The sequence below is a fragment of the Charadrius vociferus genome, unplaced genomic scaffold (genome assembly GCF_000708025.1).
Source record: "Charadrius vociferus isolate BGI_N301 unplaced genomic scaffold, ASM70802v2 scaffold90, whole genome shotgun sequence".
Taxonomy (NCBI): domain Eukaryota; kingdom Metazoa; phylum Chordata; class Aves; order Charadriiformes; family Charadriidae; genus Charadrius; species Charadrius vociferus.
In genome coordinates this window covers 9,069,995-9,095,167 of record NW_009647222.1, presented here as the reverse complement: position 1 = coordinate 9,095,167, position 25,173 = coordinate 9,069,995, and the positions used below count along the sequence as shown (strand labels likewise).

The window sequence follows — 25,173 nt, the reverse complement described above, 5'->3', positions numbered from 1 at the left end:
CTTGATTGGTAAAAGCTCTTTTTCTTCAGGGATCTTAATGTACTTTAGTATGGTTGTATAGCCTGGATCACACCTGGTTTTGCAGGTCTTAAATTGTTGATTTTGTTGAAGTTAAGCAAAGACATTCTGTTTCAGCTTCTAAAATTCTTTATGAGGAGTTAAACTAATAGACCTGTTGGTACCAAAGAAAACAACAAAACTTCCTGTCAATATTAACTAAAGAAACTTCCCAAAGCGCTCCATTAAAATATTGAAGTGCTGTTGTTCATTTATCTGTTAAGCTAAAAGTGGCAATTTTTATTGGATTGCAGGCCAAAATTGTTTACAAGTGCCTTTCAGTGTTGCATTATGTATATCAGGGTACTGCCTTAAGCATCTGCTTGGTATTTTGTGCACTTTCTATCTAGGTATTTGATGCTGGTGACTACTTTGGGATAATGCAAGTAGAAGAGGTGGATGAGGAAGAAGAAGGTGATGAAGAAATGGAAGAAGAATTAAAAAAGAAACCAAATCCTGGAAATGAACCTTGTTTCAAAGTTATTGTAACAAATGAGAATGGGCTTCAGGCCTCCAATCCTAATAGGTAAGTAGTGATTTCAGAACTAGTGTGCAGTCTTTGAATGGTCTTAAACTCTAAAATGATGCATACCGTTTGCTTTAAAACTTGTTTGATCCTATTCAGAAATCCTCTTTTCTTACATAAGACATTGCTCCCTGTTTGAGGAAAGGTGCATGCTTTGAGGCATATCTTGAAAAGGGTACTAGAAGCGTAAGTATCTTAACATTGTTCCTTTTCAAGTCATACAGGAAGACTCTTAGAAATTGGTTGTAGTAAACTGAGGGAGAAAATAGGGAAAAGGCAACCTTGAAATGAATTCTGCAGAAGTAAAACAAAACTTCTTATCTGCAAGACTGTGTGCAATTGAAAAAAAAAAAAAACTGAAGAAATAATTGTGACCTTCAAAAGTCTCAGGCTAAGGAGCTACTAAGCAGCTTCAAAGTAATGATCCATGGACTATTAAATTTCCTCTAGTCGGTTAAAATATAATTCAAGAGTGTGATCGTGTGATTGCATGCTGTGCATACTTGCATAATTGAATATATCAAGTTACTGTTGGCGTTTTTCAGAATTGGCTTACTGTCATGAATATGAGACTAGTATACAGCTATAAAACTAGAAAAAAGTTGCATAAGAAACAACTTAATGTTACAACACAGCTTTTTGTGTTCTTATTGATTTCAAACATAGAACAGGCTATTTCTCGTGTATTAATAGGTAGTGGTGAGATGAACTCATCTCTGCTGCAGGTATAAACACAATTCTGCTCAGTTCTATAAAACTTCTTTTGCCAGAACTTCCATACTTTTGAGGTCTTAGGTAAACATACAAGGTCTCAAAATCTAAATTTAGCCTTGATGAGTGAAAACAAGATAGAGCATAGGTATCTGCCTTTACGTGCCTGCTTTAACCTAAGTCATTGTCTTTTCTGTTTAAGACAGAGCTGTCTTTTCTGACATTTCTTTCTTTAAGTGTCTTTCACACTTAAATTATGAAGTTCAAAACAGCTCCTGTGATAATCTTGGGCTTCCTTGCAGCATTCAGATGTATGGGAATGTAGGAACAGAACACCAGCATGCCTGTTTGCTAACGTTTCCAAAGAGCTTGACCTTAGTGTTCTCTGGAGTCTTTAATTTTAAAATTAAATGAGGTTTCTTCTGTATGTGGCATCTCAGATACAATAATTGTTCAAGCATATTTGCTGTACATGACAGCTGACGTGTTTTTAACTTTCTGAAATATAGGTGGTGGGGTGGTTTTGTCTGGGGGGCTTGTTGTGGGTTGGTTGGTTTGGTTTATTTTAGCAAGTAGAATTCAGATTTTTCTCTGAGTTGGTTCAGTAAGAGGATAAAACCAAAATGTGGAGAACCCTTCTGTTTGAATAACTGTGGGGTTTTTTAAAAAATTTTGTGGCCTAAACAAGGGGTAAACTTGTCAAGGGAAGCTGTGCCAGTTGTGTATGATTTTATTTTGGGTTAGATTGGTAATTCTTTTAAAACAATGCTTTTTTTTTTTTTTTTCTAAAAAGGCCGGGGGGGGGAGGGGGGCAGACAACCCAAAGAGAAACAATCATAAAATTTTATTTTTTTTAATAGCAAATACAGGTTTTTGATGATTGGACCTCTCTACTAAGTTTTGCAGATGATGGTAGATGTCACAGAGCTCATGGCTAACAAGATCCTCAAGTACTTTTCAAGTACTTTTCCAAAATAATGTATTGTTTTCCTTATTCAGGCAAGAATATCAAGTTGATGCAGTGGACTTGGTAATGATCAAAAGGGAAGAAACTTGTGTTTCCAGCCTTTAAAGGGAATTAGGCTTACAAAGTGAATGCCCTGTGCTGTGTTTGCTCCTCATTTTCATGAAAGTAGTAACTAATGCAAAATAAGCTTTCCAGAACAAAAAAGTGTAAGTTACTGCTGGGAAGTTGTTCCTAACCAGTAATGTCACAGTGTGTGCTCAGGGAGTGACTTTGGGCATAAGAGAAGTCTTAGTTACAGGGAGATGTAGTTCTTATTTATGGGACGTTTGTCTATATACATGTAAAAATATATCGTTGTAATGTTACCAAAATTCTCTTTAAGCATTTTCCTTATTGACCATGCCTGGACTTACCGTGTTGAACATGCCCGCCAGCAGCTGCTTCATGTACCTGGCTTACTGCACAGAATGACAAATCTCATGGGAATCGATTTTCACGGAGAGATCCCAGATGAGGGCAGTATTGAGCAAGTGTTGCAGGAAATGTGGAAATACAATCAGACCTACCAGCTTTCTCAAGGGGTAAGTCTCTAAAGTCTAATTAGGATGCTAAAAAGTTCTGAGCAATCCTGAGTGAAGACATTCCAATATATGGCTATTAAGAAACGTACATTTTCAATTAGAAAAAAAAAAAACAATCTGTCCTTTACGGGCATTTCAGAATAAACTACTTGGAAGGAGAGCAAATGCCATGTAGGGCTAAAATGCACAGCAGCTTGCTACCAGCTTTCTAATGGGAACTTTGAGGGATTTTTTTTTTTTTTTATATAGAGGGGAAGAATCTGCTGTAAAAGAGGCTGAAAGGGAGACATCTGCTTGTATGTTATGTGGGGTTTTTCTACTTAGGCTTTCTTACAGTGAAGGAAAGAACCTCTCATGAATCAACTGTCTCGCATAAAAATGTCTCAGCTATGCTCGCAGTTTTCCTCGCCTGTATAGAGTGCTTTACATACCAGGGATATATCAGCGCTGTCAGATAACTTAACTTCCTGGTTTGTATTTGGCAACTGATTGTCCATACTGTGTGAATGTTAGCTCACCCTCAGGTGAGAACCATCTAGCTTCAAGGTGGAGCCTAAGAGTTTCTAGGCATAGCTTACTCCAATGCTGCTACTTTTAGGTAGTATGGATAAGGCCGCTCCAGGTTTGGTCCCTCTGCCCTATGCAGTCCTTCAGCACTGCACCAGCATGTTTTGTGCCTTCAAACATGGCATACGTGCCATTTCTGAGGGAATGCAACCTTCAGGATTCAGGTAAAAATGCTTTTGCAGGGTCTGCATGTAGCTCCTAGGCTATTGTAAGTCTTCTGGATTAAAGTGGAGAAGGGTGAATTATTTGGGCCAAGCCTTGTGTGAAATGGGCAGTGCTAGCTAACCCTAAGCAGTGTGAGCATGACCAATTTGCACCTATTAGCTCAGGGGCTTGGTGTTGTTCTCTGGAGTGGTCATCTTTATCACTTAAGGTATCAGCTTAGCTCACAGTAGTATCAGGCCTGAAAAATACCCGAGGAAGGGATTTGTTGTGACTGCCTTTTCTGTAAATAAAAGGGAGATCTGAACAGTATCTCTCAATCTTTCTACCCTATGTCTTTGTTTCCCATCTTGTTGTCATGAATGGCTTGTGAGTCAGGTGGAATTATCTGTGTTACCACTTGAAAAGTGATTTCCTGGAAAACAATTAAACTTGTAGTAGATCTTGTGTTCTGTTCCCCTTTCTGGCACTGTGCGCTTTTGAATATATTAAGTCTAATCTCTCTAGTCCATTTCTGCCTCTGTAAAAAGGAAACAGTAGTGCTACCAACCAATTTAAGGTGTATTCATTCATTTAGAATTCTATCATGACAAGTGTTGCAGGAAGGGGTGCTTTGATGATGCAACCTCAATGCTGACACAGCCAGGTGTTGTTGCAGGAGGCAGTTCTGCTCTCCATCACTCTTAAGCTGTAAACTTTGAACTCCTTTTAGCAAGGTGATTCTGGTAAGAACTGAAGGAAAATTAATCCTATGAAACAGCCTTCTGCTGATTTAGCTCCCTGAACTGACTAGTTTGGTACAGGGGAAGCGGGTCTGGTAGGCAATAGCAGCAGCATAAGAAAGAGGATGGGATAGTGCAGTGGAGATGGGAACAGGCTGTTCCCATCACTGGCTGGATGCTAGACTGGCTTAACCTCAGAGTCGCAGGGATGAGAGTGTTACTGCATACCTAGCACCTGCTCACAGTCTTGGCTAGAGTGGGAAACAGAGAAATGGAGTAGGGGGTGCTGCCAGCACCTTCTGTCTTGCGGTGCCTTTCTAGCAGTTGATATGTGCAGGATGTCTCACTCTCTTTAATCGCACAGACTGCAGAGGAGAAGGTTCCTGTCTGGTACATTATGGATGAATTTGGATCACGCATTCAGCATTCAGATCAGCCTAGTTTTGCAACAGCACCTCTGTTTTATATGCCTCAACAAATTGCTTACACTGTTCTCTGGCCTTTGAGAGACCTAGAAACTGGTGGTAAGTTTGTGTTTGTTTGAGTTGGGTTTTTTTAAGCTCACAATAGCAGATGGGCCATATTCTTACAAATCATTAAGCACTTCACAGTAGAACAAAAATGTCAAGACCAAAATGACTGCATATTTTTAATGCTCTCAAATTTAAAAGTTCTCTGGCTGATATTTTCATAATTTATGTGAGAGTCCTTTATCAGTCTAAAAACGTTGGTAATGTTTTATTGACAGAGAACTTAAATCTTGCATCACTGTCTTAGTGAAACTACCATTTCAGTCATCTGAGAGTTTAAAAAAAAAAAAAAATCCTTAAAAGTCTATGTTTGTGGCTTTGAGTTGCAGTCAGAAAGTCAAGTACTGGAAGCTGGGAAATGCCAGGCTAACAATTTACTCCTGTAATCTTGGTTGGGGCCACTTCGTGTCCCCATCAGGTGCAGGAGATATGTTTAGTCAGACAACTGAACACTTAAGTTTAGTCATAAGTCTAACATAAGTCAGATGGTTTCTGACAAATTTTTGCATCCTAAATAATACCATTTTTAATGTAGTTCTTTAACTTTATATTTAAATAACAAAAGTTGTGTTATTATTAACTGTTTGACTATCATTTATGTGATATGCCATGAGGAGGATTTTCAGTGGAGAATAAAAGGCAGTTCCTAAAGATTCTCCTTGTTTTGCTGCAGATGAAGTGACTCGTGATTATGCTTATGGGGAAACGGATCGCTTGATCAGGAAGTGTGTTTTGTTACCGTGGGTGCCTAGTGAAGTGTTGGATGTTAACTGTTTTACGCCAGAGCCATCAGATGAGCATTACCAGGTATAATTTTAACAGGTTAATCTCACATTTTATCTCTTAAAAAGAAGCAGTGTCTACAAAACATTGCAAGAGTTCTGATTTTAGTTCTTTTTAGGCTTAAAGATTGATTTAGAGTATAGCTATTATAAAAAAAAAAAATCAAAGAAAAGCAAGGTGAGACAAGAAATGTCTTGCAAATAATATTTAACTGTTTAAAAGCTGAAGCAACATAAATGAGCTCTAATATGTTACTGCAGTATTGTGTAACTTTTTTATAAGCATGCTACAAGGTAATTCATATGGGGTACCCATCTTCCAGTTAGATATTTGATACATTGTCTAATAGGCTTACTGATTGGATTTATTATTGCAGCACTTCTGTTTGGTCTTGAACGACAGAAAGATTTGCTTTAGTATTTTAGGAGTAGTTATATTTTTCAGCCTGGGTACTCATTTAATGTTGTGGTTTAGAACAATTGAATATTAGAGCAGAGACATCTTTCATTTGATGACGCTATTATAAAGTAGTTGTCTGTTTTGTTTTGAGCTCTCTTTTTTATTGAAGGTTTGTGATATTTTAAGGACTTGAAATTAATGTTGTTTGGAATCTCCTTTTCATGAACCAAGTCTGCATGAGCGCGGTTGTTTGTTTTTTTTTTAAGAAAAATGAAGAAACCCGATGCCTATGAGGATGCTGTACTGGCCACTAACAGCATTCAAAGTGCAGCTTCTAAAGATCAATCTATACCCCAACTATCTGTTTCTTATGATAGAATATAGGCAGAAAATGCTGGATCCAGCTTGTTATTAACAATATCTAGTCAGAAATTAAGTTAACCTGCTTCTGCCAAATAAAGGTATACACTCAAAGTAGGTAGGCTGTCTTGTACCTAAGTCAGATTGGTTGGTTGGGATTTTGCATTTTTGGAAGAGGGATAGATGTACTTTGCATTTACAGATGAGGAAAAACAATGCACCCATAGTTCATGTCTTACAGGTGTTCTCTTGGCAAAAGTACCTGGATCTCAGATAAGGCAATTTTTTTGCATGTGTTTTAATTCTGTTTTGGGATGATAAGGTCAAGTTAAAAACTGTGTGTGGCAAATGGGCAAACAGTATCTTCCTTTACCACCTCACCTTAAAAGCATCTTCTCAAAGTATACTTTTTTTTCTTTGCTGTGTCTCTGCCACTCAGCTATTGAGAAGAGATGACAGCATAATATTGATGATAGAACCAACCAACAGAACTTTCTTTTACTCTAGAATGTTTAGCTGTAGATTAAAGTCTTAACTGGTGACAGACCAGTGAAGAATAGCTTAGGGCATAGCACATCCCTAAACACCGGAAGCGAGATGGCTAGAAAGAGATACCATGTTGCTGACGTGTAATTCCCCTATTTTCACATAAGCAGAGCTGCACGTGCAAAAGAAGTACAGACAGCTTCAGAGATCTGTTTACAGCATTAATATGTGAGCCAGCAGTTCTGCAGGGAAATACAATTGTGTAAAAATATTTCTAAATGTTTATACAAGTCATACCATTTCAAAATCATTTGCTGTGATAACTGTACAATTTCTGCAACTGCTTTACTACTATGTGCAGATAATTGTTGATTTTTAAATGAGTTTTGTTGGGTTTTATTATAGCTAAGGATGTTATTTCTTATTTTAAGTTTCCGTTAAACCTGAAGGCTTCAGTGTTCTGTTTAAAAGAATCAGAGTTGTTACAGCAATATTGTGGCTTAACTTTTACCTGTTTTTTGTTCTGTTACCTAATTCTGGTCTCCAACACAGACCCCAAAGGCTGTAACTTAAATGGTACTATGGGTAGTGATTGGACAATGATTGCAGAAACCAGTGTCAGGGAAGGCAGCTTCTAATAAAGTGTCTGAGATCTCATGGAGAGACTCGAGTAGTTGCTGGTCTGCAACAGCACCCTGCATTCGAGTTCCAGAAGAGACAGTAATGAATCCCTCTGGTGCTGTTCTGAGAACTGTAGTCTTCTCTTAAAAGTACGGACTCCCTTCTTATTCTTAGGTGACTGCAGGAATTATTTTGTATTTGTACCATTCCATCTATTTTAGAAGGTGATGCCGAAGATCTTTGATTATGATTGTGGTTTTGTTTATGCTTTCCAGTTATGTATCATTGTATTCTCTATAGCAGCCTTAAAGGTAAAGAGGTATGTCTGTGGCTGGACAGATGTTTTACCACTGCAACTTATGACGACAGCCTGCAGCAGCTGGAACTCAGGAAGCTGTTGCAGAACAGCAGTTACTTTGGTTTCTCAAAATGCACTTCTCTCACTCCAGAGTTTCTCTGAGCTTCCTTTGGCAGGGTATCAGCAATGATCCAGATGTGTATTTTTTTTTATCAGTCAGAGGTGTTGTAAAAGATAGTGAGATTTATTCAAGCATGTTTCCTGTTGAAGATTGCAAAAAGCCTTTTACTCATTTTTACAGGAAAAGAATTAGATTCCAATCTCTATAATTTTTTTTAGTTATCTATAATAAAACATCATGGCTAAATGGTCAATCTTTCATTTTGTTGGAAATACAGTAACTTTGTCTTTCACTGCATATGATTGTCTGTTATTTGATATTTTGTTTAATGCTTAGGAGAAACGGGAATTTCTCAGAGTGCTTCGACAGTGTTCATAAGCCCTGGTCTCGAAGCCATATTTCTTGTTCCTTTTTTACTAATAGCCTCTTACCTCTGATCCCCCTCTGCCTCTGCTCTTGTACTGATTTTATTTTTTTTTTTTTCCTGAGCAGCATATATTACACAATATAATTTATTTCTCAATATTACACAATATATTTCTCAAAATGCAGCTTTGGTGGAATTTGCTTGTGCCAAGGAGACATGCAGATGGACTGTCATTTTTACTCAGACTACAAATGCACATGTATATATGTATTTAAATACTTATGTGGAGATAAAGAATTGCAGAAAATGATCTGTACAGGTTTACAATTTGAGAAAATTTCAGCAGGCTGTACTTCAACAGGCTATTGCTAATAAAACACTTAGATGAACACTGAGTCATACAGAATATTTTACCTGTAGCTTCTCCTTAAAGATTATGTTGGTTTTCTATAATTTTTTTTATAAACCTGATTATGCACACTTTAAAATTCAGTGTGGTCTAAGCTGCTGTTCATATCTGCTGAATATTGTGGAGTTTGACTTAAGGCTGCTCATTTATTTTTGCCTAGTATTAACTTTTTGGGTTGCTTTTTTTGTTTGTTTTTTAGGCTATTTTAGCAGAAAACAAGGAAAAACTGCCTATAGCGATAAACCCACCAGTTTATGACAAAGACAAAGTTTTCAAGTACGTATCTGGAAAAAAAAAAAGGTTTCTTACCAAGATTAAATATAACAATTGCAGTGTGCTGAGGCTAAACAGCCTTTTCCAGCTTTGAACAACAGAGACAACAAGGTCTGTTTATATGTAGCCACTTGCTTAAGAATTTGACTTACTAGTTGTTCTTGTTGGATTCTTCAGAGTAAATGAATTGTCACTTACAGAATTTCTTTTAAAATATTTAGATTCTTTTTCAAGTAAATGCCACCTTCTGGATGAAAGAAAAGTTGCATAATGTTGTAACACTTTTTTCACTGAGGAGTATTACTAAAGTATACAAGAAAGACTGAAGACTTCTCTTCTGCTTTATAGGATGTATGTCCATAGAGATACATGTGCTTCTCTGTGCTGTGTGAATATAACAGATAATGTTGTAACACTGTTTTCACTGAGGAGTATTACTAAAGTATACAAGAAAGACTGAAGACTTCTCTTCTGCTTTATAGGATGTATGTCCATAGAGATACATGTGCTTCTCTGTGCTGTGTGAATATAACAGATTTTTCCCCTTCTTCAGATGAGATTGCCAAACAGGAATCTTGTCAAAACCTGGGATGTTTTAAATTGCATATGTTCCTTACTACAAAAATGGAGTGTATGGTGTGAAACTATTTCAGAAGAAAGTTGGAAGAACATTGCAAAGATAAGGGATTTTTGTGAGCAAAAGCGGTGGCACTGCATGGCTAGGCTGCCTTATTACTAATCTGATTCCAGAAAAACATACTATTACATAGCGTGTGCTGTGAGTTGCACTCCAGGCTGTTTGTAGTCTTGACAGTGGGATCCGAGTTTTTGTTTGCAGTATTTTGCCTAAGGGATGAGGTTAGGCTAAAATGTATTTGCTAGGTATACTCACACCCCAGCTTCTTGTGTTGAGGGAATTTGTTATTCACTAGAGCAACTTTACTTGAGAAGAAAGAAAACCAAAGTCACATTGAGTTGAGAGGCATTTGTTAACTTGCTTAGTGGTAGTCTAGATTTCGTTATGCAGTTGAAATCTCTGATTACAAGACTGTGAGAATAAGTAAAAGCTATTTTTTTCACCCAGTGTACTTGCCTCTATTTCAGATAAGGGAGTTGAAGGTAGACGCATTCTAATAGAGATGGAAAGAAACAGGGAGGATGCTGGGAAATGTCGACTTGTTTTTTACTGCAACCTCTTTCTTTTGCATTTCATATTTCAGGAGAATGGCGTTCACATCCAGGAGGCAGGGAGGGGAGGAGGGGGGAAACACATGCCAAATCCTTCCTGCTCTGCTTCTGAGGAATGTCATCAACACCCTCTCCATGTATTCCTAAGGGTTTTCCTCTCTTCTTTATCCAGTTGCTGTCTGCAGAGGAGAAAAGAGAGCACCTTAGCCTCCATAGGAGGCCAGAGGGTCCTTCTTGTGTTCTGAATTTCATCTACTAAAGTTCCTCCAGAAGCAGGGTAGCATCTCAGAGTTCAGGTGATGTAGTGGGAGCTGCAGTCTTGCGGTGCTCTTGGCCTCTTTCAAAGCTTTAAAGGTTTTAAGGCTGCCACCATGGACAGGCAGATGGGAACGTGTCACGCTAGCTAGATGTGTGTAGCCTGTTAATGTGTATGCTTTTGTCTTGCATATTGCGACTCTCGTAGAGGATTCAGAAGAAATTAAATGCGTAAGGTTGCAAAGTTTAGAACCTGAGACAAATTCTTAGTCATCTTGTTTCCAAGTAGAGCTAAGACGGGGAATGGGAAGACGAAATAAATGTTTAACCTGCGTCCTGAAAAGCAGGGGAGCAAGTACATGTAGTTTGATATAGCAAAATTACAGATTCAAGTAGGTTTTGTAGCATTAATAGTAACTGCTGCCCTAGGGAGATTGTTCTATCCAGCTGTGCTGATTGCTGGCTTGAAAAAAAGGTGGATAAAAGAACTAAATGTTTCAAAGACAAAATGGATATGAAAAGTTCTTCTAGTTTGTGTTGGCCTTGATCATCTCTTTTTCACTTGATCTTCTCTTTCGTGTTTCTCTTCAGCTACATCAGTCACTTTTTATGTTTTGGTCTTGTCAGGTCTGTGCTTTGGGAGTAGATTCTCATAATTGCTTCTTAGCTTTAAATGCTTTGAGTAAATTAACATCTAACATGTTTTATCCTATTTGCATAATTCCACTGAATAATATCATCTTTAATCTCAGACTTTATAGTATCCCTGCTAGGACTTTGGCGTGACGGGGCGGAAATCATGCAGGAAGTATGGTTAGCTGGCTTCATTAGTTCAATGTGTCATTGATACCAGAATGAAAGGTCCAGAATAAGTTGGCTAATACCACAGTATTGCAGTGTAGAGGTTCTGTCATCTATCAAATCCAGAATGGGACTTGATGCAATTCTTATCTGTGTGTATTTTTAAGTATATATGTGGATGTGTATTATCAGAGTGGACATTAGAATGTGTACGAACTTATTTAACTAAAAACAAGGGAAAACCATAGAAGATCCTACATGCTCTTTAGATAATGACAAAGGAATCTCCAAATACTTTTCAAGTGCCTGCCCTTATAGTCTGTGTTCTTCAGCGCAGAGGTCTAATTTTTTTTCAAATGTATGCATTAATTCCAGTACTAAATCACCTAAGGGAATCTGACCACAAAACTCAGTGATCGGTGTTGGCAGTGAAATGCGTTAATTTTGTATAGTGTTTCTCTGAAATTTTCATTCTGGAAATTAAATCATCTGCCTTCCAGAGCCTTTGACTGTCCCAAGACTTTTATGGTGAGAGGATTGTGTATAGAATGGATGGAGTAACTTAAAAACTTTGAACAAGTGAAATGGCCTTATCTTCTCTCTGATCTTAAACTCTATCAGTTTATTTCAGTGGTCTTCCTGCACTTAGCAAAGATAGATTGAGCTCCCCTGTTTCTTTTGTGTTGCATTTTTGTGTTCTATAAGCAAGTCTTAAGATGCATAATCCAGAGGGCTCTGGCACATGAATTTCTTAACAAGACTATAAGATTAAGAAAGCAGGATTCTTATTGTTAATGTGAGTAGCACCTCTGAAATCATGTGTATAGCTGTAATCTACTGGCAGAAAAAAAAGGGTCTTTTTATAGCCTTCGATAACTACATATTATAGAAGATAGTGCTGTCTTCTGGGTATCTATAAAGGCAGCTCAGTGTTGTAGTGGGAAATTTTTGAAAGAAGTATTAGTTTTTTAGGAAGGGGGTTCTTTGGTTTTAATACTTAAGTGGGGGAAAAATAGTACCAGCATCTCTCTTTAAGCCTCCTGTTCGGAGTGACTGAATGCAGGTCACTACTTGTATTTCTGTGTGGTGTAGAGCTTGTGTAGAGCATTCAAATGAATTAACGCTGAGGGGGGAAATGGATTTTTGGATGTGCAAGAGGAGGTGACCCACCTCTCAGCTGAATCCCCAATTTATGTAAAGAACAGCCAGCTTTTCAGCTGAGAAAAGCAGCTGGTGCCCAGCCAGCAGTGAGAGTTTATTACTAAATGATGTATTTGGAAACATGGAATAAAAAAGGGGGGGGGGAGGGGCAGGGCAGACAGGACACCTCCAACTGATTAAATGATGTCTAGGGAATGATGTGGAATAAGACTTACTGGAGTTATCAAAAGCTACTGGGCTCTTGAGGTATCCTTTCATTCTGTGTAAGGCCCAATGCCTTAGCCTCAGGCGTTTGTTACAGCAGCATTTTTCATCCCATTGCCCATTTCTGACTGGAGTAAGGAAGTTTGCCAGAGGGGTTATGTTTTCGTTTGGTCTTAAGCACTGATTAATCTGTTTTAATACCTTAGGTTATAGTTCAGCCTCATTGTTACCATAGTTGGAAGAATTGTGAGAACCGTCAGTTGATGAACCAGAGTTTTCAAAGATATTTGCTATAGCTGCAATTGGAGGGGAAGGAAGTCTTACACTTTTGAATCCCAAAGATCCCTACTGAGTTACTTCCACTGATTTCAATAAAAACCTTTTTTGAACTTTACCTGTAAGTGTATTCAAGGTCTCTGTTAGTTCATGTGCAAAGGAGTACTTCCTGTGACTCTTCATAGCTCCAGCATAACACTAATTTTAAACCGAGGTTTCACTTAGGTCCTGGAGATGCAACTGTAACTGGGCTGTTTTTGCAGATAATTAACCAAATGATTGCACAGCCTTAGCCCAACTCTAATCGTGGCTGTACTCCAAATACATAACATTATACAAGTTTTATCCAACCACATGGCTTTTCAGAATCAGTGTACCAAACTCTATGCTTGGCTGCGTTTTACCCTTTTTCCTGAGCTGGAAACCAGATACCACTCACATAGCCTGGATTGGAAGCCGGGAATCCTGAAGGCTGGCATTCCAGCACTCTGCCACAAAAAGTTTTGCAATATGTTGGCAAAATATTTCCATACCATGCTAAAGAGGCTTAATCAAAAGGAAAAAAAAAAAAAAAAAAAAAAACGGAAAACAAACCAACACAAAACTATTGCTGCTCCCATTTATTGAGTGGATTTAACAAGCAGGATAAGTCCACTGTGTAGATCTGATGATCCTCTGGCTACTAAGACCTATTAGCTAGGTTTGGATCCAGCTACACAGGACTAGTGTCTTTGTGGGACGATAACTTGTATTGTAGGGTGTGTTTTTAAGGGACTGATCTGGGACTGTAAGAGCAACTTTAAATTCTAGTATTTCTTGTGTTGCATGTGTTCTTGCACGCGTGTTTGTGTGGTGTTCAGGACTTTGTTACAGCATTATAAAGCTTTTTATCTTTACATAACCACTTTGATTCCCTTTTGCTTCAGCAAGGACTAAAAGTTGCTCCAAAACAGTGGATATTTGGATAGCTTGTGTTTGAAATGGGTTTGGTGGAACTGGTACTGGATTCAGGACATCGAATTTGGTATTGTACTCTCCCCTGTTGTTCAGGCTTACAAGGAGAAACCAAGAAGCCACATATTGCAGAAAGAAGTGCTAGTGGGGCTGTATGAAGATACTGACTTTGCTCTGTTGCAACAGTGCGGAGGGATTGGTGACTTCTTTCAACAGGGATGCCAGACTGACCTTCCTTATCTACAATGAGGTCATCTCTTTTGTCTTAGGCTCCAGCATAAATAGTGTAACGGTTGTAGTATGTCGCATATGAAGTTATGCAAAGCATCTTACATACTTTTCTTTTTAAAGAATATCTTTCCCCCTGTGACTGAGCTATTTTTACTGTTCTTCATTTCAGAGAAGTCTCTCTCAGGGGAATATGTCTTCCAGTTGGTTAGTAGCAGAGGAGGAGAGGAAGGTTATGCAACTGATAAGAATAGGTTTGGAGAGGAGAAAGAATATAGTGGTTTCTCATGGAAAAATTAGCAGTTGCTTAGTCTGTTGAAATGTTCCCTAACCACGAGAATGGTTTTCTATGTCAGTCTCGCTTTTTATGTCATCATACTGAATTCTGAATTAAGTGACCTCACTTTAAGCTGTGAAATCATCAAAATAACCTATATTACTGTCCACTTATGTTAGTGTCTCAGATAACCAAGAATGAGGCAAGATGCTGCGTATCTTCGGAAATTCCCCTTCCAAATAAAACCAGTGACTTGGCTATGTTCTGTAATGTGTATCAGGTTTGGGTTGGGGTTTGGTGTGTTTTTTTTATGGGGCTGGGAGGAGATTTGTGTTAAACCTCAAAGTTTTGTGTACTTCCTACGCATACATAACATACATACTTTCCTATGTTTTGATTGTTTGGAAATATCTGTGTGTGAAGTTCTGAACAAATGAAAATAGTCTTCTGAAGCTACTGAGTTAAACTGACAAGATTTCCTATGAATTTATTTCTCGTGGATAATAGCAGGTAGATTTTTAGAACTCTTCCAGCAACAAAGGCCTTTACAAAGTCTGTCTCACTCAGAGACTTTTCATGTAGAATAGTGAATTCATGTTAGTGCTTCTCTGTCAGGGACTCAGTCATTTACTTCTGAATTGCTATTTTTTGTGAAGTTGTAGGAGCTAAACTATCCTTGAGATTTCTGTCTCGAAATACAATTTTTTTTAATGTCTCACTTCAATTTAAGATGTTTCTGCATGTTAAGACATTGTCACAGATATTGTGTATTGGTAAAGCATAATTAGAGAAAGCCAAGCTTAAAACTTTTTTCTGTTCAAGCATGAGTTGATCAGTTTCAGAAACCAAACTGGTTTTCTTCATGTGCCTTTTTCTTCTAGGGTTTTCACAGACATTCAGCAAGTCCTCAACAACCTGACACATCCCCGTTTTGTATTCACAGACAACGAGGGAGAAGCAGACATTCTCTACAACTTCTCACACTTCAAAGATTATAGGTTGAAATTGTTCCTTTGATAATACAAATTCTATTTTTGCCATAAAAACTGCATTCCCAAAGGCCTCTCTAACCTTCCTCCTTCACCCAACATCTCCTTCATTTTGTAGGAAGCTAAGTGAGGAAAGGCCTGAGGTAATGCTGAATCAGTTCCCGTGTGAGAATCTCCTGACTGTCAAAGACTGCCTGGCATCCATTTCTAGACGAGCTGGAGGACCAGATGGGCCAAAATGGTTGCCTCGTACTTTTAACCTCCAGACAGAATTGCCTCAGTTTATCAGCTACTTTCAGCAACGTGACAGAAGGTGCCTTGTGTTTCTGCTTCCTTACATTTTGTGCTTTCTTGATCCCACTTTCCTCAAAGACCAGTAGTTTGCATTTTGGGCTTGACAGCTGTTACACTACCATGAGTTTGCTCTTGCTGCATCAATGTTCAAGTGAATTTTACCTGGGAAGCATGAACTTGTTAGGTATTTTCTTTAATGTAAGAGTAGTTAAGCAATGCATTTTGAAACACAAACTTCATCATGATTTGAATATAGATTTGTTGCTTTTTGTCCAGTCAAGATCTTCCATCTTGTATTTAGCAGATATACAAAGGGTCAAAATGTGTTTGCAACAAATGTTGGGGTGTTTTTTTTCAGGGGACCAGTAGCAGTTGTTCTTGCACTTAAGCCAGAGTGGAAAATGTTAAAGTTAAAGTACTTGAGTTCTGTAAGGTTGTGAAAGTAAAATTGAGTTTTAGTATTAGCCTAAAGCAGTTGTGGAGCTTTAGGGTTTTAAATCCACTCTCTTTCTGCTTCTACAGCTGCCTTGGAGTGGATGGAAACTAAGATTTTCTTATGGTAAGAGAGAAAGAGAGCATTAGGTACTGCTAGTGGAATAACCTCTTTTGCGTAGTATAGAGTATTCTGGTTGAAAGGTTGCTTCTTTGGGGACACTTGCTTATGGTGCCGTCTGCCAGGCATTTAATTTGGCCATTCTTTGGTCTGCATATTCTGTTATTGACTAGCATGACCAGGAGACAGTGCTCCTTCCATGTATCCCTAGGGTGTGGTGTTTTCATTCTTTTTTAATATCAAGGATTGACAGTGAATGGAATGTGTATGTAGGGAATGGGAAGGAGAGGATAGGGATTTTCAAATAAACAAAACAGCCTCTCAAGTTAACGCTGCTAACTTAAGCTCAGTTTATGCTGTTTATCGTGAAGCTCCAGAAGTTTCTCAGGATACTTTTAATAGATAGAGGAAAGACATCGTCACCTTGCCCTTACTTGGAAAGATACATTGAAAGACCAGCATGTTGCTTGTTTTCCTCAAGAATATTTCAAAGAATTTTGCCCCTTGAGGTGACTAGGTACTAGAAAGTGAGAAGATGGTGCTGTGCTTTCATTTTCTTCCAATATGAACTGTTGGGATATTGTGTGATTTCTTCTCAAAGAGATGAGTTATGTTGCTTTATGTGGATGATTTGGAGGTGTTATTAGGGAAGCAACTTGGAAAACTGCATGATACCCTGCCAGAATGTTCTCAGACTCCTGGCAGGATGATTTCCACACCATGACCTGCGCCTGTTTATGATGTTGCTGTCCTGTTCATGGGTTGTTTTCCCCTTTTGAAGGAGTCAGATGCAGAAGAAGGAAATAAACAGTGAAAGCATGCTTGGCCCAAACTGAGAATATCAGTGAGAGCTACCACTGCCTTTTCTCCACTTAGTGCCTAAGGCCTACTGTTCCCAGCTGTCAGTCAGACGTCCTTAGTTTTTGCACTGTAGCCCACATAAATAAAGTATTTATTCAGGGGAGTATGTAGATCAGATCAAGTGGATGTTCATACAGATGAAATGAGGTGGATACTTACAGGTGTTGGCTTCTTTCTCTTTCTCTCAGAGGCGAAGACAACCACTGGATATGCAAACCATGGAACCTGGCCAGGAGCCTGGATACCCACATCACCAACAGCCTTAACAATATCATCAGGCATAGGGAAAGCAGCCCAAAGGTTAGAAAACATGGTTTAGAATGTGATTTAAAGGGAAGAGCTGAAAAAACTGTTTCGTAGAAGGAGGTCTAAAAATACAAAGAAGGAAATTTATTTTCTTGAAAATTCATATGCTGGCCGTAAGTATACAGTTTCAATCAACTCAGAATTCATTCACATTCAAATTGGTCAGCTCCATTTGTTGCAGTGATGAACTCAGAGCCTGATGTCTTCTTATTTAAAAAATAAAACTTGCCCTGACAGTAATGAATACTTCAATGTGGTGCTGGTTTAACACTAATCCTCAGACTGGCAGATGAACACCTATTAGCTATAGTTAGCGTTGGTCGTAAATTTTGGAACGTTATTGCTTCTGTCCCCAGGTTGATCGTTATTGCTGATCCACAGCTCTACTCAGTGGCACAAAGTACCATCTTTGCCAACAACAGATGAATTGTGGAGCTTTTTATGGGGAGTCTGCAATGTGTGGTCATACCTCAAAGTGTCAATTCCTGCTTTATTTCTGTTGGTGTGTGGACTGCATGTGTTTTCTGGAATGCATAAATGCACAAAGAATTGCTTTACGTTTCTAGTTCAAAACAACAAGGTCACAAAAATTATAAATAAAGTTAATTTTGTGATTTTTAAAAATGAGTACATTCTGGCCTCCCACTTTCCCCACCCTGATGCCAAAGAGTTTGATAAAAGGTACTTATCTGCATAACAACATTGTGTATTCCTGCACATTTCTAAAGAAAAACTGAAATATGTACAAGGATACCTTAAATCATTGATATCCAGTGACAATGTTTTCATTTCAGTTGAATTATATTTACGGTGACTTTTTGCTTTGTTGTAGGTAGTGTGCAAATATATTGAGAATCCAGTCTTGTTTCACCGTGAAGATGTGGGGATGGTTAAATTTGACATCCGTTATGTTGTATTGTTGCGGTCCATAAAACCACTCAAGCTGTATATCTATGATGTATTCTGGCTGCGCTTTTCCAATCGGTAATTATGTTCTTATTAGTGTGGAGGGGCTTAGAATTAAATCTGATACCTTGGAAACTAAGGAATTGTTTTATTCCTTAGGGCATTTTCACTCGATGACTTGGATGACTATGAGAAGCATTTCACAGTCATGAATTATGCTCCTGGTGTAACATTAAAACAGGTAAGCAAACAGTCCAGAACATTCACTCACTTGTCCAGTGTTAGAAAAACCCTCCAGTGACTCCTTTGTGGCTCTTGCCTAATAACCTATTTCACATCCACTTAAACAAGCAGTCTGTGTGTTGAAAGTGTCCTAAGTCCTAAGCAAATATTTTCCTAGACTCTTCCTCTTCTTCCCCCCTAATCATCTGTGATTAAATAAGTTAATACCAACCACCTACGTCCTGAATATAACCCACATTGATAGAGACCAGTAAAAGAATTATTAAAATGGTGGCTAATCATTGTCAAAGACTTTGGTGTGATCTTTTATAACAAGAAATACTGGAACAAGGAAGGTATTCGGGAGCTGTCTAATTCCCTAGTTCTCTACCTGGGTTTGTATAAATGGCAAAAAGTATTTGATGTTCCATTCTCTTGTCATCTGATTGCTCAGTCATTCCCAACCAAAACAGTCTTTGATGTTGCTAACCTGTTTTAGGTACACTGTGAAGAATTTATTCCTCTGTTTGAAAAACAATATCCTGAATATCCTTGGACAACGGTGCAAGTAAGTCAGCAATTCTTTCTCCTGTAAATGTTCATGAATCTTTTTTTGAACTCAGCAAACTAGCTTTTCCAACAGCATTGCAGGGTTTTTTCTCATAAGACATACTTCATGTGTATCAGTTCCACAAAGGACAACAAATGTTAACCTTTATTTTAGAAGCATTTATTGACTTCGTGGAATGCCTCCTCATACGTTTTGTTGTTAGCATTTCAGAATTTTATTTCATAATTACACTGAGAATTATTGATATTAGACTTAGTAATAAAGCCAGTCCTGACTACCCTCAGGATCCTGGGAGCAGGGTCTTTTTTCTTGTGAGTTCCATTTATTTTGCAGAAGGTTGCCAATAATCTAAGCCCATGGTTGTGAAGACTTAGTATTTAATGCAAAAAAGCAGAGAAGTCCAGAATAGAAGTGTGCTAACCATTACAAATGTTGCTCACATGACTGGAAAAGTTGTTTTCAAAGCCTTCACTATTCTTCAGTAGAATATTAACTCTGATTCTGAAAAGTCGAACCACTGAAGTATTCAGGCTGTTGCTTCTTTTGTCCCAAATGGCTTCACAAGATAAGGAGCTCTCAGAACTGAGAGCGTGGCAGTGAGCTGAGGGGGTTTGCTGACACAAAGGAGAAGAGAGGGAGATGGAGAAGGTGCCATTTTTCTATCACTAAACACCTAACGCACCATAAACAGAGCAAGTCATGCAGTAAAACATAAGAAGCTCTTTTTTTAATCATCTGAATAGAAATTTAATCTTTGCATTTGCTAAATAAGGCAACTTGCCCAAGCAACCAGATACACAAAGCCTTTATTCTGCCTTTGTTGCTACTGAACAAAGCTTGTAAGTCACAAGCAGTATGAACTCAATGCTAAAATTCACACCTCTATGTTCTCTCTGTTTTATTTCACTTTCACATCGGATATCTGATTGTTTCTCAAAATACCAATGTATTATATTCTTAAATTCTCCTATGTTCCCACTACCCTTTTTAGAGGACTTAATAGGCAGGAAAAAGTCAGAACTTCACAGTTGTACTCCTGGTGTTCACAGAAAATTCCTGGGTTTTTTTTTTTCCCCTCCCCCACACATAAGTGCAATACTGTATATAATGTTTGAGAAGGGCGGTAATTCTTATATTAAATGCCCTGTTTACAGGACTTCTGTAGTACTGATTTGCTCCCCAGAAAAGTCCGTTGATATTGCCAGGTGCTTGGCACTTTCACTGTGTTGTCTTTCGGTCTTTTGAAGCTGATACACTAGCGAACAGATGAAAATCTGTGCAGTAATTTATACAAACTCTTTAAAAAGCTGTATGAATAAAGTGATTAAAAACATGTTTATTGCTTTTATGGAACCTCACTTCTCATTCAGAGACCTTTTTCTGTTATTAGGCAAATATTTTTAAGGCATTTGCTGAATTGTTCCAAGTTGCTTCAGCTAAACCTGCACCTCTTGGCGTCTGCGATTATCCATCATCAAGAGCAATATATGCCATTGACTTGATGCTTAAATGGGACACCAACAGAGATGGTGAGAAGCTCATTTCTTTGAATGTTGAATTCTTTATATTTGTGGACCTTTTCAGAAATTTTTCTTCTGTCTAAACTCTTAGTGTTTTTCAGGCAGTGAGAGCTGTGTGCTCTGTGCCTCCCACTGATATCTGCAAGTCCAGATATGCTTTGATCTGTGGGGTTAGCATCTGCCATGCTGGTTGACAGGAATGATGGGGGAGCTGTTAAATGTGCTTGGCTGAGTCCTTGCTTCCCTTATGCCCCTGCTAGTGCCATTCTCTGTTTAAAAAAACAAACAAACAAAAAACAAAACAAAAAAACACCCACAAACAAAAAAACCCAAACCCACCACCAAACCAACACACACGCACACACAAAACCCCAACTGTACAGCAGTCTAGTCACTCTGACAACAGCAAGTTTTCTTTCCCCCTTATGGTGAGAGAATGACTGAAATACCTGTCTCTTTATAAAAATCAAAAACCTTAAAGAGATATCTTACTATCTGTGGCTTCCAGACTTGGACCAGTGTCTTCAATGCACAGTTACTTATTAAAGCAGAGAAGAGACCACATTCACCATTTCAGTGCTATTGATGTCCTCAGGATCATCATGCAGTTGTTGCCAAATCTCTGCAAGAACATGTATGTGCAGCAGCTTCATGTTAATGCCACAGCATCAGTAACTACCTGGAGACTTTCTTCCAGTCAGTTGTGGAGGACTGGTAGCAAAATTTGCCAAACAGGGTGAATTCTTTATTATCTCACCAAGAGGTTCAAAAATGTTCTGTAAGCAAGCCCAACCCAGACATATGTCTCTTGTGCGTAGAAAAGCAGCAGAGGCACCAACACAAAAAGGACTATTGGAGGACTATTAAACAGGACTGAGTGTACTCTTTTCTTGTAATATTGTGGTCTGTGGGACCCAGGAGAAGTTAATTGCTTGTGCCCAGGTTTGCTGGAGGAGTGACTAGATGTTTCGGTGCCCCTAGCCCACTGCTGCAGTGGCTGATTCTGTAAATACTGAATCACTTCAATGGAGGGAAATGATTGAGAAACGGGAGGTGTAGAATTGAGCCTTTGCTGTTCAGATCAGGTGGAGCAAGGGTTTGAATTTGGGTCTGCTACATCCATGTTGAATGCTCTTTCACCTGTCCCAGAGTTGTATTGAATGGGAGAGGCAAAGCAACTTCTTAGTAGCTCGAGGAAAACTATTGTAGTAAAAGAACCAACCTCACATTACAGTCCTGGCTGAACAGGAGCTGCGCAGGTCCCTAGCCTTTGGGAGATGCAGGCATGGGTGCAAAAGCCAGGGCTGTGATGCTGTAGGCAGCCTATGGACAAATAGTTTAGTTGCTTCTGTGTAGAGTATGGTTTACCTGTGAATCAGAAGCTTGTACCCTCACTTTACAATATCAACACCAGACAGGAAATAAAATCCTTTTGTTTCTCTCTGCACAGAATGCATTTGATTCTGAACTGTCTTGATGAAATTTTAAGAGAAAATTAAACTTCCTGACTTCCTTCTAGGAGTGAGGTGAAGTGGCAGGTGAGAGTGGCTGAAGCGTAAAGGAACAGGACTGCTAGAACTAGAAAGGTAGATATCTAAGAGCTTTAAGAAAGAAATGTGAAAGAATAAGCAGAGTTTTCTGGAAGATGTTTCAAACTGTCAAGCAAGACCTGTATCAGGGGGATCCTATTAAATTGCTGCAAATTCTCAATCTAAATGAGGTATTTGATTAGCACAGTGATTGCAGAGTCTATTGGGTAATTGTCCTCTGGATAACGATGGTAGAGCAGACCTCAGTCCCTCCAAAAAATACCAAACCCACTGAAACAAAAACATCCTACTGGCTTGCCAGCTTGGGCCATAAAAAATGGCCTTTTCCAGTCACTTTCTATAATCTCTGGTTTAAAGACAAGTAGTGATTCAGGATCTCTCTAGAGCTTGTATTAAGAGGCAATGTTTGTATTCCTCTTTACAGGGAAAAGAATTATGCAGCCTCAGATCCTGGAAGTGAACTTTAATCCTGACTGTGATAGAGCCTGCAAATACCACCCTACCTTTTTTAATGATGTCTTCAGCACCCTATTTCTGGATGAAACAGACGGCTGCCATGTGACGTGCATTGTCTAGCCACAGGAGGCTTGACTCTATTATAAATCTCCTTCCCAGATATGCTTGACAGCAAGATTTCTATTTCAGTTCTATGAGCTGCTGATGCAATTATTTTCCTATATTGGTAACCCAGGAAAAAAAGATTATATTAGAAGAATATGCATATGCCATATACTGTATTGATAATCATTTTGTCTGCATTTTTCTTGTCTTCTTTTTTCTATAAGTCATCAGTTTGTGTTGACCATGTGTTGTTTATTGAATATGGGAGACCTCAAAATAGGACAGTAACTGGAGCAATTGACTTGTTTTTCAGGTACCCTGACTGCTTGCTTGCTGGGAAACATTGTGCAAGTTCCCCATGTCAACATTAAAACTATAATTTACTGAATCATGTTGGAGTTTGTATAACTCTTTCTTATCTCTCCATCAGTTATTCAAAGATCTAAAATTTTCTGATGGGAAATGCAATGAACCACTAGGGTAATGGGATTAAAAAAATGATGGCTTTTACAATTTTTCTATTTAAAAAAAAAAAAAGACAAACAAATCCCACAATATTTAGAAACGGTGTACTGCTGGCTGTCCTAGCCTGCCCCTTAAAGAAACGTGATTTTTAATTTTTTTTTTTTTTTTTTTTTTGAGAACAGGTCGGGCAGGAAGTAAGAAGGATGCAATGTCTAGAGCAGCACAGGAATGCAGAAGCCTGGAGGAATGAAAGAGATCTAGGAAACTTTGCTAGAAGCCCAAGCAAACTTCGGACTTCAAAGTTTAGGGCCTCAGAGTTATTTGAGAGTGCCATGTCAGTTTGAAATTAATCATTCCTAATGTCTCCTCCCTCCTTAGATCAGGGTAGCTGGCTGAAACTTAGAAATTTTAGGCTATATATATGTTGCTTTGTATGTATGTACAAGTTGCAAAAATTCTGTTGTCCCTCATGAAGTATGTATTATGTGGGTAGTATTTTTTTAAGCTAGTTGGAGCAATTGGATCTGCTTAAGAGTGAAGTATAGTTATAAAATTGTATAAATGTTCTAAGCTTTGCTTCAAGCTTTGCAAATATACCACGTGTTATACCTCATGATCAGGAAGGGAGATGGATATTTTGGGCTATTTCAGGCTGGTCTGCGGAAACCTCCTTTTTTCCACTGAATGGAACATAGGCTGGAGAAATAAACCATCTGTGTCTTAAGAAAATTCAGTCATTGCACAGGTGGGGCAGAAGGGAGAGCTGGATTGCACAGCCAGAAGCGGCGCTGACAGCCATATCGCTCTCCTGCTCATGAGTCAGAACTTTTTTGGACTCCTTACTTCAGTGTGATTAAAGAAACATGGTGAAGTGCTTAACATAAATGGTGTGACTAATTCTGGTGCAGGGAAAAAGTTTGTCTGTGATACAGAATATAGTTACCGTAAGGGCTGCGTGAGACTAAATGTAAAGGGACATGCAGTGCTGTTCAGCAGATGTATTTTTCACTTGTAGGAGAGCAAAAGGCACTTTCTGCCTTCAAAATACCAAAAAACATGTAACAAAGTATAACTGTGGATCTAGAGTAAAGGGGAAGGTTTCCCTCATCACAAGAGGAAAAGTGATGTCACGCTTAGCAAACCAGAATAATGACTTTTTAAAAGCAGTAAGACTGTGCAGTGGGACCACAAGCTGTGTGCAAAAACAGTCTGTTGTTGTAGTCTTAAACAAGAGATGGTTGTATTTTATAGGAAGCAACTGGTTGAACTAAGCATCCCAGACCTTACTACATCACCTAGCATAACCCTGAGGAGAAACCCTTGTTTCTATTTCTAAGCAGCTAAAGTGAGAAGGTGTGGGTAGGACACCAGTAGCTACAGTGTACGTACAGCCCTGCTGGGCAACAGACCCACCTGTGGCCTGGCTGCTGGCTCCGCTGTCAAGGTCTGGTGGTGAACTGGCATCATGCTTAGGGTACAGGTGGAGCACGTTAGTGCTGTCTAGCCAGTGCTGCTAATGCCTCAGAGGTGCATGCAGGGGCTGCTGAATATTTGGGTACTCTCAGTTTCTGTCCGGGTGCTCTGAAGTTCCTGTTTTTTCTTGCCCATTGCAATGGTGAGGAGAAGAGATGAAGAGGCTATCTTTGAGGCTTATAGCATCCTGTTGCCTTCAGTATTTTTCTGCACAAAATCATTTAAAAACAGTAAAAACCAGAGGAACAAGGTTTGTAAGTTTACATGTAGTTTAATGCATTTAGCTGACACTAGATTGTACAATGCTTCAAAGTGGGAAGGCACCAACTGTGGAAAAAAAAAATCTCATATTTCCAGAGAACAATGTCCAGAAGATAAACATCTGGCAGCTGCAGTGGGACACACAGCACTAAAGCCATGTGTCTAGTGGTAAACGTAAAAGATTCAGGCCACAATCATGCCTGTCACTGTTAAGAGCAACTTTCTGGAAGCTGTGTTAATATATGGCTGGATTTCTTCCTCTGAGCAAAATGAAGCTGGAGTTCATGCTTATTTCAGATAATAGTTAAAATGCTGCTCTCATATAAAATGTAATGCTGTAATATAGAAAACTAGTAT

At 38.7% G+C, this 25,173-nt stretch overlaps 1 protein-coding gene across 1 annotated transcript; it reads left to right on the top strand.

The window, feature by feature from the left end:
- Nucleotides 1–411: 411 nt before the first annotated feature.
- TTLL12 (tubulin tyrosine ligase-like family, member 12) lies at nt 412–23,002 on the top strand. Its single transcript, XM_009879701.1, has 13 exons — nt 412–583; nt 2,644–2,842; nt 4,658–4,817; nt 5,497–5,630; nt 8,867–8,943; nt 15,166–15,282; nt 15,392–15,586; nt 17,170–17,281; nt 18,120–18,271; nt 18,353–18,434; nt 18,915–18,983; nt 20,377–20,515; nt 22,481–23,002. Exons 1-13 carry the CDS (start codon nt 438–440, stop codon nt 22,630–22,632), a joined length of 1,734 nt encoding a protein of 577 aa, XP_009878003.1. The 5' UTR covers nt 412–437; the 3' UTR covers nt 22,633–23,002.
- The last annotated feature ends 2,171 nt before the right edge of the window (nt 23,003–25,173 follow it).

Coding starts and splice junctions, on each gene's coding strand:
- TTLL12 (XM_009879701.1), top strand. CDS start 438: ATGCAAGTAGAAGAGGTGGATGAGGAAGAAGAAGGTGATGAAGAAATG. Junction 584..2,643: donor CAGGCCTCCAATCCTAATAG/GTAAGTAGTGAT, acceptor ATTCTCTTTAAG/CATTTTCCTTATTGACCATG. Junction 18,272..18,352: donor TGGCTGCGCTTTTCCAATCG/GTAATTATGTTC, acceptor TTTATTCCTTAG/GGCATTTTCACTCGATGACT.